We start from the raw sequence: 12296 nt of genomic DNA on the forward strand, positions 1-12296 counted from the left end.
AGAAAATATGATACAAAGAGGTAGTATGATGTTCATCAGATAGAAGAAAACTTGAGTCCCAGACAGGAGAAATTGTGAAATCTTGGGCAAGTTACTTAACCTTGTTGAGCCTTACCTTCTTTTATAAAACAGAGTGATTTCTACCCCACTTGCTTTAGACAACGATACAAGTTAAAGTGCTTTGAAGATACAAGTGATAAATGAACTCTCATAATTACAGATCCAAATAAGACCAAATTAAATTGTCCTAAAATCTGGACTTGGCTAGAATATCAATAACAAAGATCTCAACTTTGGGACCTTCTTTAAGACAACTCTCCCTCCATTCCTATGGGAGATATCAGCTTCTAAAAGTGAGCTAAGTGGAAGTAATGTGAAGCAGTTTTAAGCATGAGAATGACTTTTTAAATATTTTATCTTTATAAATTGACAAACATCTACTGAGCATTTAATATCACTGTTACAACATGAATAGCAATCTAAATTCAATGTTCAAGACACAGAAATTGGAAGTCTTCCAGAAAATGCTCTGAAGGCTTCATTAACCAAGATAATTGTTGGGGATAGTCTCATTCACAGTTCCCTGAAAAGAAACTGAACCAAACCTTGACATTTCATGTTAAGTAGGAACAGTGAATAAGGCACATAATACAGGTGACTGTTAGGCCACCGTCTTTTTTTTTAACTATAAAAATAAACATAAGTAACTAATGGAATAACAAAATAAAAGTTTATTTTATTAGAATTAGGAATGTTCTTTCCCTCTGGGCAACCTGAACAGTCCAGTTACAATGAAAATCTAAGAACAGTTATTTCCACAGCACAGGGTGCTCTATGCACAAAATTACAGGGTTAGGAGCATTTAATCAATTTACCGATCTGATTGTCTCACCAACCCGCCCCCTCCCATCCCCCAAGTGCTCTATACTGGGATTTGTAGCTAAAAGATTTTGTTACATCAAGTCCTTTTCTCTCTTATACTAAATTTCAGTTCCTAATCATGGTTGATCCACATTGTACACTGCAGATTCAACCATTTCAAATCAAGTCAGTCAGTCTTGGATCTGTTATATTTGTGTGTATGTATACACCTGTGTATTTAATGTATTTATTTAAACACACATAAAACATATACAATCTGGGTCGCAGCAGATTACACAGAATTTAGAGTCTGATGATATTATATACTACTCAATTTTACCACTGTGGTTTGTATCCTGCGCTTTGGATCGACATTTTATTGTAAATAATTTAAAGTCCATCTACTGCTCAATGAATTGTTCAGATGAAGCATGCACTTTTCAGAAAACCTCAAGAAGACAGGGAGACCCTGGTGCTGACCATGAATAGAGCCCTCTGACAGAAAGACTTAGGTAGGTGAAACAGGGAAGCTGTCATACAGTATGGCTTGCCTATCCCAGCTGGGGTCACTGAAGTTACTAACAATGAAAGCAATTAACTCAGGGAATTCTGTCAAATATGGAGACAGCTGTTAAAAGCTTGGAAGTAGAAAATGCCAATTCATCTTGATCCATACAAATTAGGGAATGCACCCACAATTGCTATACCCTCAGGTAATATGCCAACACTGAAACTAGAAAGCAGCTCTAAAAAGCGCTGTTCCTCCATGGGTGGGGGCTGATATTATGAAGTGCACACATTGTTTTTGGATACCTGTTGTAAGGGGAGCATGTAAAAAGGATTTATGACACTCAAACTTACATACTGCAGTTAACTGGTAAGGTTTTTTAAAAACACCACACATACACAAAACATTTTAATGGAACCACATATATCTAGATAGCAACTCTGGCTGCTTTTCAAAGTTACCAGGGAAAGGAACTTATTCAAGCTTTCTTTAAAAAAAAAAATCCTTAGTTTTGATAAATGTCTTTTAAGATTGATGCAGTCATTGAAAATAAAGTCAAATGGTTGACAGGGAAAGGGGAGGAGAAGAGAATACGGAAGAAGCAGACACTGAGTTCAGATTTGCACCTAAAGTGGCAAGAGAAGGGAGGATAAAAGGTACAGGTAAAGTTGATCCTAAAGCAACAAGTGGTTTAAGGAAGCAGCATAATATATTCAGCAAACATTCACTGATTTTTGATGGGAAAAGAATAGTTGCAAGTACATCTCATGTAACAACCTTTTCTAAAAGGAAAAGTAGGGTTGATTTAGCAAAGCCTAACTTAGGCAAAAGGCCAGAGGAAAGTGAACCTACTTCCCAATGATGTAATAAGATGTACAATGCAAGAGCAGACAAAGCTGCCTCACAAACGGTAAACACTCCCTAGGCGCAAGACATTTAGAGGAAGACAAAGAGGTCCTTCAGCCACAAGTGGTATTTAGTATTAAGACCTCAATCTAGTTGCCTAGTTCACTCTGTACTCCTGTATAAAACTGACAGATTTAGGGATGCTAATCTGTTGAAAAATACCACAGCAAGAATGGCCTAAACAGATACATAGTTAATAAAACCACCACCACCCTTTACTTTTAACATAGCTCTTAGTAGAAATTTCATAAAAATGGACATCACAGCTAAAACACGTTATTAATTCTCCTATTTGCTGACAATAGAAAAGAAGCAAACAGTGGTTTCTATTTAAATGCACTAGATGGGAATATCAAGTTCTAGGGTGTTTGCCTTCAAACTGAACCCACAGCAACACACATAAGCAATTTCAGTATCTGCCATTTTTAATTCACAATCTGAAACTAAGTGAATGGCTATTTATTTATATTTAAAGGAAAAACATTCTATCTGACACCCTAACGTAAAGAAGGGGTGAGAGAAGAGCCATAACTAAAATCTTAAAAGGCTCAAAGCAGCAATTAAGGGGAAAATTTTTTGAAATGTTTCCTCTGGATGTGACAGGAAGCCTTCAGCTATATGACACGGGCACACAAAGGCTTACGTAGATGCATGAGGCCGTGGAGAGGGATGAGGTTAGGGACTGGGTGATTCTTGAATTGCAGCAGCAAAGCTCCCTGTTGCAGCCCTTATCAGGCCATGGCATTTAGTCAGCACTTGACTTCTCTATACCCAACCAGGAGCTGGGAATTCAGGGCATGAGGCCCATGGCTAGCAACAAACATATCAAACCAGAGAGGGCAAAGTAATCTCAGGAAAGGGAAATCAAAGAGCTCTAGATAGGTCTTCCAGAGGTGCTAAACCAACACACCTTTTAGTCCAACCCTCAACCCTGGAAAGATAAAAGCAAACTGAAAGAAAATGCACAGCAAAAGACATAATCTTGAAGATTTTTAAAGAATAAATATTTTTTGTAATTAAACATTATGCAAACACGTGCCACGCTTGCTTTGTCCATGCATATGCGCTATATACAATTTTGAAAAATACTGTGTTGTCCTCTTGTTTTAAAAGTCATATACAAAGTTTTTTTGTTTTTTTTTTGTTTGTTTGTTTAACCCCTCTTTCTGCCTACCCTCTTCCCCGCCCCAAGAATTTTCTTTACAAGGAACTAATCATTCACTCATGACCTTGGGGTATGAGAAAGAGACAGTCTGCGTGTTTGGGTGTATCTGTATGTGCAGGGGAGGAAGGGGAAGAGGTCCTTTACCAAAGTACAACAAAATGGCTGGTTTGGACATGAAAAGCAGTGTCAAAGAGCTATTTTAAATTTTAACTGTACTACACTCAGGAAAAAGAAAATGAAAAAAAGGAGTCAGCTTTGAGAACGAAGCTACGTTACAAGTTAAAGTTGGAGGGCTTTTAGTGTGTCTGTCACACTTTTGTTGGCGGCCTAGAATACTGTTGTACAATGGTTTATCTACCTTTTTTTATTACAATATAATTTACTTAAACTTTCCATTAACAAAACAGAATTCTGGTACTATAGACCAGCGGTGTCAGAATAGGCTTAGTGCCTCCTTGTTTGTATTTGTTTTGTTTTGTTTGTTTTAATTGCATGAGCACTCTAGACGATAAAGTTTTCAGAGTTCATTTTATGCAGGGCCATTCTCAGTCCTCAATGTACTCCCACAGATCTTTTTCATAGCCTTCATGCACATGCTGTAACAAAACCCTTCGTCGACTCTCACAGTATCTGTAATCAAAGAGAAAAAAAAAAAAAAAACCCATTGTCAGCCTCCAATAATAAAAAAAAAAAGAGGCATTTACTTATTTTTTAAGGTCCCCTACAGTTTATTCAGACTTAGAACCAAGCACCTGCTTTTTGTTGTTGTTGTGCTGTTTTTTTTTTTTTTTTGGCTGTTCTGCATGTCTTGTGGGATTTAGTTCCTTGACCAGGGATTGAACCCGGGCCCTCAGCAGTGAGAGCTGGGAGTCCTAACTACTGGACCGCCAGGGAATTCCCCCAAGCACCTGTTTTTGTTTTTAAGAGGCACATTTTCAGGTCTAGATGTAAAGACATGACTATTTCTCATTTTAAAAAGGTATTTTTTGAAGTTCCCAGTTTTGGGAAATTAATTCTAGAGCAATAAAATAAAGGCCTTAGAAATCATCTGACTCAATCTTGTCATTCTACAGGTAAGTAAACAGTTTTAGGAAGAAGTAGTTTCAGGGGTTATTTATTCACATCTGCAAAACCTTAAAGAACTAGTGGGAGCTATTGCTGGCTAAGGGAAGTGAAAATGTTACTTAGGACTAAATCTGCAAGTCTTCCAAATTCCCAGAGATTTCTACTACTATTAAAAAGATATTAGTATTTGCCAGAAAACAACTGTGGGAGAAAGAGCTCCATGTTGAGAAAGCAAACATTCTGCATCTTTTACTTAAGTGGTAACATATCTTAAAGTATCACCTATCTCTAGGACAAAGTAAATTTCTCCTTAGAAAAACTCTTTAAAAAGTCTGGGTAGCTCATTTGTCAAAAGCCATGATCCACAGGATCCCTAGGCTAGGGCCAGCATCCTAATCTCACCCCTCATCCTAATAGCCACTTGCCCTTTTGGGGCTCCTTCTTCCTGTCAGGGCAGCAACTACATAGATAAAACTGCATGGAAGAAGCACAATCAGCCAGTGGGATAAACGGCTGATTTCCTCCCTACGCCTGACTAGCACTATCTGGAATCTGTTGCCCAAAGCACAGAAGCAATCTGTGAGAAACATGGCAGCTGCTCAGTTATTGAATATGCTAAACCCAAGTTTCACCATCATCTAACTTCTCCACTAAGGCATACCAGACCACCGGTGGCCGACATTTTTGTTCAACAACTACTGGAGAAAACCTTACCTGTACTTATCTTGTACTTTCTGCTTTATATCCTGTAGAGAGTCTTGGGAAATATCTCGTTCAAGGTAGCCCGAGAGCACCTCTGTGGCATTCTCTAGATCTGCTTGGTTATTCTGTAAGAGGAAGAAGAATATATAGTAAATTTTGCCTTCAAAAGAAAGCTAAAAGATAAACCATCTTAGCTGCTTCCTTGACAGACTGTGGCTCAACACCAATTTTGTAATTTTCACAGGTGGTTTAACTGCACCTGTAAAGCCCTTCATCACTTTCACCCCTAACAACCTGTTTTTTCTTGTCCAAGACAATTTTTTAAACATTAAAAAACTAAAGATTTATCCATTACCTCTGGAAGAATATTAAGGACAATCTGAAAGGACATAAGAAAAAGTTTTTGGAATCTTCCAGTTCTGAAAACTGCTATTGGCTAAAGCTTGAGGAAAACTAAGAAACCCATTATTCTTTATATCTAGCTAGATATCTACTTCTTATAAGAGAACACTGTATGGAAGATTAAAATTTTGTTATCCTTTACTACTATGGCTAGTTCTATATATTTACCCATATAAATTCCCATCTACTAGTCACTGTTATTACCCAGCCATCTATCAACATCAATGTTGCATGCATCAATTTTAAATGAGAATCTCTACTTGAAAAACCTCTACTGCTAAAAGTCCCCCTTTTAGTCATTACTTCTCCACAAAAGGCAAGCACCATATTAACTTCTAATACCATGTATTAGTTTTGCCTGAATAAAGACTTGTGAAAGAACTTATGACGTGCCAGGTGTTACATAAGCATTGAACATGGATTGTCTCACTTAAACCTCTTAACATTTATAGAAAAATTATCCCCATGCTAAAATAGAGATATAGACGAGGTTAAGTAATTTGCTTCAAGTCAACAGAGCTAAAAAGTGATGAAGTCAAGATTCAAATTCAGGGCTAATTCCAGAGCCTGCACACTAAATCACTAGTTGGCTAAACCACATCACTCTGAACGTAGTTTACAGCAAGAAATCTAAATTTCTTGTATCTTCCTAATAAACACGAAACTTTTCTTTTTTAATTTTTTAAATTTTTATTTATCTTTGGCTGCGTTGGGTCTTCGTTGCTGAGCGCAGGGCTCTCTCCAGTTGCGGCGAGCAGGGGCCACTCCTCGCCATGGTGCGCAGGCTCCTCATTGCAGTGGCCTCCCTGGTTGCGAAGCATGGGCTCTAGGCACGCGGGCTTCAGTAGTTGTGGCACGCGGCCTCTAGAGCGCAGGCTCAGTAGTTGTGGCGCACAGGCCCAGTTGCTCCGCGGCATGTGTGATCCTCCCAGACCAGGGATCAAACCCGTGTCCCCTGCACTGTCAGGCAGATTCCTACCCACTGCGCCACCAGGGAAGCCCTTAACACTAAACTTTTAATCCACATTTTTGGGCAGAGAGTAAGCTTTAAAACTCTATATATCTTATCTATGAAAGGCAAGTAGTCCTACGACACACAGGTGGTTTATTTCCCCACTCAGTAACTATTCCTACCTCAAAGATAATGGACTGGTTATTCTTTTTGAGGTAGAAAGCGAAGACATAAGTGTACATGAGTGTGGCACGACACTGGCAGAGGACATCAACTGCTTTCTTCAGGAACTGCACCTCAATCCAGGACATGTTGTGCTGTTGCATCTCTTCCATTTTCTGCTTCACCTGAGCATATAGTTTGTGCTCAAAGCGTAGACTCTGCATGTGGTTCATATAGCGATTACAGTAGAACAGGTACCTCTGAAGGGCTGCCCTAGATCGCTGTCCCATTAAGAAAAATTAAGGTCACATAATTATAACAAATGTATTATATATACACAAAAGCTGATATCATATTTACTGATGAAACGGTATAGGAATTTAGGCTAAAATCGGGAACAAAGAGACATCTACTGCTACCTTTGTTATTTAATATTTTTTGAATGTCCTATAGCTGTACTTTCCAATACAGCAGCCACTAGTCACAGGTGGCTATTAAAGTAAAAAATTCAGTTCCTCAGTGTTCAACAGCCATATCGCAGTCAGTGCCTACCACGTTAGATAGTGGTAATAAAGAACATTTCCATCATTACAGAATGTTCTACTGGATAGCTCTGTTCTGTGGTATGTAATAAGGTACATCAATATTTTAAAGTAGAAAACAAAAGAGAGGCAACCAGACATCATATAACACCTAATATAATGCAACAGAAGCTATACAGTACCACCAGTTAAGTGTTCTGTGTTCTTTCCACACCCCTCCCCAAATCGAGTCTGAATTCAATTATCTAGAATTAACCACCAGTTTCAGGAAATTCAGGGATAGAAGAACCTATTAAATAAAACCAGGAAGTTGCAATCAGCAAATCCAGAATGTGTTAAATTCTACAAGAAAAATAACTTAGTTTCCTCAACAAACAAATGGCAAGGGAAGAAAAACAAACCCCAAAAAAACCAAAAAACTGAAAGGACCTATAGATTAGAGGATCACATCCAACTTGTGCACCTGTATGGATCCTGATTTAAACCAACTATAAAAGAAAGTTTATGAGATAAATGGGGACCATTTGAACACTGGATAGTTGATGATATTAACAAAGTACTGCTTTAAGTATATAATATAGTATAATTATAAAATAATACAATAAATATATATACAAACATAATTATGGTACTACAGTTTTATGAAGAGTCTTTTAAAGTACATGAAGTATTACAAAAACATAAACATATATATATATAAAATATCAGGTCTAAATTTGTTTTATATTATTTATCATACTGCAAAAAGAATTCACATAGGTCTCTCCCATTATACTGTAAATCTCTAGAGGAGATACAGTTTTAAAAAAGTAATCTTGGGGGAATTCCCTGGCGGTCCAGTGGTTAGGACTCTGCTCTCACTGCCAAGGGCCCAGTTTCAATCCCTGGTGGAACTAAGATCCCACAAGCCTCGAGGCCCAGCTGGCCAAAATAAAAAAAAAAAAAAAAAGTAGTCTTGTTATCTCTAGCACCTAATATGCAGAAAATCATAAATGCTTGTTAAATGCAACCACCATGGAAGGGTTCCTTACCACACATACATATTTCTTTTCTTTTACTATCACCTCCTCTTCCTCTCCTCATGTCTTAAAGCCTACTAAACAGCACAGATACTACTAGGCCCTATGCTTGGCCTCTTGCTTAGAAATACTATCTCTGAACCACATAACTAGCCAATCACATGATCCAGTATCATACAACATTGAAACATCTCAAAAAACCTACAGAAGCCATATTATTTCAGCAGTCAGGTAGGTATTTAAATCAATGCTTACACGATGGAAAATTATTCCAATTATATCTAAAAATATAATATGTAGAAAATAAACTGCGTGGCATTTTATCTCCCCCCAAAGCACTAATATTTTTAAGCCTGTCAAATTCCCAAGATGAAATGGAAAACCTAAATCACATATTAAAATGTATGTTACAGGACTTAACGTGACCAGCATTTGATTTAATGTGACCAACAATTCTCAAACAGCTTGCATCACTAAAATACCTTTAAAATCAACATGAAAGAAAACCCACACCAACACTGCAAATAAGACCCATTTTTAATCAAATGCCAGAATCTGGATTGAGAAATGTAATCAGTATCCTGAAAACACTTTGGAAAAACAAACAAAACAACAACCTGACTGCTTAGAACAGGGGTAGGCAAACTGGCCTGTGAGTGAAATCCAGCTGCTGCCTATTTTTTGTAAACTAAGTTAACTTGGAATACTGCCATGCCCACTCTTTTAAGTCTATGGTTGAGTCAGCATTTCAAGAGCAGGGACAGAATTGAGTAATTGTAACAGAGACTATATAGTCTCCAAAGCTGAAAATATTTACTATCTGGCAACTCACAGGTCTAGTAGATAAGAAAATTCAGGGAATTCCCTGGTCAGGGAACTAACATCCCACAAGCCTTGAGGCCCAGCTGGCCAAAAAAAAAAAAAGAAAGTAATCTTGTTATCTCTAGCACCTAATATGAAAAGAAAGAAAGTCTAGTAGATAAGAAAATTCAGGGAACTCCCTGGTGGTCCAGTGATAAGGACTCTCACTGCCAGGGGCCTGGGTTCGATCCCTGGTTAGGAAACTAAGATCCTGCAAGCTGCACAATGCAGCCAAAAAAATAAATAAAAATTAAAAAAAGAAAGAAAAGAAAATTCAAATGTCCACCCCTGTCATAACTGTGGCATAGTATATTAAGTCAACAACTTTCTACAACACAGATAACATCCTTCCAAGACACTCAAAGTACCATCTATGTTCTTTCCGCATTGTGTGCCAACCTTCTAGTACTTTTTAAGAACTACAACTCCCAGAAAACACTAGGCCTGAGTATGGAAGTAGGGGAAGTGAGGAAAGAATATGCTAGATGTGTGCAATGGTGTGCTCCATTCTGGGAGGTATGGTTCCCACTTAAATAAACAAACAAATACAGGCACTCATATGAAATTTTTCCCTGTACATCCAAAGGATCAGAAGATTCTAGTTTAGTCCAAAAGAAATGAGCTAGAAAAATAATGCATTCTAGCATCTACAATCTACACATTAGCAGGGCTTAGAAGCTATGCTCAATAATCCACCCTCCCTGTGGACCTCAGAAAGGGATTCTACCAGTACCCAAATGCAGACCAGGTAAGGCCAAGGATAACCCATATACTTTTTGTTGTCAGCAAATACCATATTCTGGCTAGATCTAACTAGACTACTCTTCATTCAGGATAAGTAAAAGCTAAAAGTCTAACATGGTTATTAGGAAAAATGTAATGCAGCATAAGAGAAAAAGAACAGTTCTCTATGGACTCAAAAAATATTATCAAAATTAGAAGAAAATTTTAGGAAAATTTATGGTCTCTTCAGCAGCATTTAAAACAACTGTGACTGCTTAAAACAGAAGCAGAAAGTCATGAGGGCTAAGATTTAAAAACAAACAAACAAACCCAAAACAGAAGGAGATGCAATGACAAACTGAGCTAGATAAAAATGCAGCAGTAGAATTGATTCCAAATGGGAGGTAGGAAAAGCATGACTGTCATTGTAGAGTTTTGTATATAAAGATAACATGGGGTGATGTTTCTCAAACTGGAGTCTAAGGATGCTAGATAAAACTGGAGTAGGGGTGCCAAATGATCTGGTTTAAACAGACCATGGAATGTTTAAGTATTAAAAATCTGATAATAACCTAAAGAAAACACAAACACTCCGGGCCATATGAATGAACTTATGAGAATCAACATTTTCAGGTCTTACATTTGTGAAATGGCTAAAACTGGCATCAAACAGGATTACTTAAACTGCACCAGAGTTGAGAATAATAAGTGATAAAAGAATATATTAATGATAAATTCTGATCAAATCAAATTTTGATGCACTGTAAGGGTGAATGTGCAATAGGTGAGATATAGAAAACTGGTGGGAGAACAAATTATCACGTGGCACTTAGTAGTATGGGTAACCCTAAATTTTAAAAACCTGGTCTGACAACAGTAATTTAATTTCAGCAAATAACTTATCTGTCAAATTAGTTTTAACTTGAGTTCCACTGGTTTTGTGGTCTTCTTGATTTGGTTGTATAGTTGCTTAAGAGTTTAAAGCTAGTTTTATGTTTAAACATATTTAAGTCGTATTATAATAAATAAAATTTAAATCAACATTGGAATTTGTGGGGGTTTTTTTTCCTCCTTTAAAAGGATTACAAATATTTTGAATGTCTGTAATATGACTGCCTAGGTTATATAAATATATTCCTTTGTATTTATGGTAATTTAAATTATAATAAATTTAAAAGAAGCATTTAAAAAGTGAAACAATAACAAACAGGTTTTGTTTTGGATTGCATCCTGGCAAGACGAGCCATTTAAAAAGATTTTTGGGGGACAACTGGGGAATTCCAACACAGAATCGATGAATGTAAGGAATGATTAAATTCCAGGATTCTACAATTATGACAGAATTATCAGGCTGAAAGGAACTAAAAGTGTTACCGAATCTAATCCACACCTAGGGTTTGAATCCCTTCTACTACAATAGTGGGTTATTTCCCTATCCAGTAAGAGGGAAATCCCTACCTCCTGAGACAGTTCATTCCAGATCAGCTCACCTAAAATCATTAGAGCTTCTTGATGAACAATGAGATAATGAATTAATTAAAAGAAGTAAGACTGCATATAAATTGCAGCAGTGCCATTTAACAAATATTGTTCTTTAGTCTCCTTGCTGGGAAGGGAAAGTCTTGATACTGAAGACTACTGAAACCTGAAAGTGTGCTAGATTAATTTTAAAAGTGCAAACAAACTTATAAATAGGAATACTCCTGATACGTATTTTGCATAAGATCCCCTCTCTACAGGTACACAGATACCCAGTATTTACTGGAGTGTCATTTCAACAAATCTTTCAGAACTGAACACTCCAGCTAAATCATTCCCTCATCAACATAAAATGCATATTCCTGTTCAACTGTTTGAAAATAAATGCACTTACCTCCTGAGCATCTCTTGCTGCCTTTGCATCATCCTCATTATAGCGGTTACAGTTGTACCTTAAAGTAAGTGAAGAGGATTCCATAAAGCCATAAATCAATGAAAAGGGAGCAAATCACAGAATTTTAGCCTGGATTTAGAGATTACTTAGAACCAATACTCTCCTTTACACAGATAAACTGAGGCGCAAAAAAACAAACAAACACCCCTAGTGTTTGAATCCTTTCCATAATAGTGTGTCAGTTCTCTACTAGTAACAGGCAGTTCTCCACCTCCTGAGGCAGTCCATTCAAATCAGCTTACCGACAATCATTAGAAAACACTGTTATTCTAGAACTTCCACTTACCAACTGTAGTTTGAACTTCTAATTCAATTTTTGAAGAAAGAGATCACCTCATCTCCTAGGCTGTCTGTTATTTAGCCAAATAGTCCCAGTTTTTCCAGAATTACTCACCTTATTTTCACATGTATACACCAAAGAAAACCAACTGCTGACAGACTGCTATGTAACAGGTACTGTGTGCTATGTGCTTTATATGCTATTACAGTTTACAA

General features: G+C 37.2%; 1 protein-coding gene across 1 annotated transcript in view; it reads right to left on the reverse strand.

Annotated features, from left to right (window-relative positions):
* Window positions 1-711: 711 nt before the first annotated feature.
* ARIH1 (ariadne RBR E3 ubiquitin protein ligase 1) overlaps window positions 712-12296 on the reverse strand; it is a 120918-nt gene continuing 109333 nt past the window's right edge. The window contains exons 11-14 of the mRNA XM_060005657.1: window positions 11742-11799; window positions 6744-7004; window positions 5220-5332; window positions 712-4070 (exon numbers count right to left, since the gene is read on the reverse strand). Coding sequence (XP_059861640.1) covers window positions 3986-4070; window positions 5220-5332; window positions 6744-7004; window positions 11742-11799 — 517 coding nt within the window. The 3' untranslated portion in view covers window positions 712-3985. The remainder of the gene's footprint in view (window positions 4071-5219; window positions 5333-6743; window positions 7005-11741; window positions 11800-12296) is intronic.

Source organism: Delphinus delphis, chromosome 2, assembly GCF_949987515.2.
Source record: "Delphinus delphis chromosome 2, mDelDel1.2, whole genome shotgun sequence".
Taxonomy (NCBI): Eukaryota; Metazoa; Chordata; class Mammalia; order Artiodactyla; family Delphinidae; genus Delphinus; species Delphinus delphis.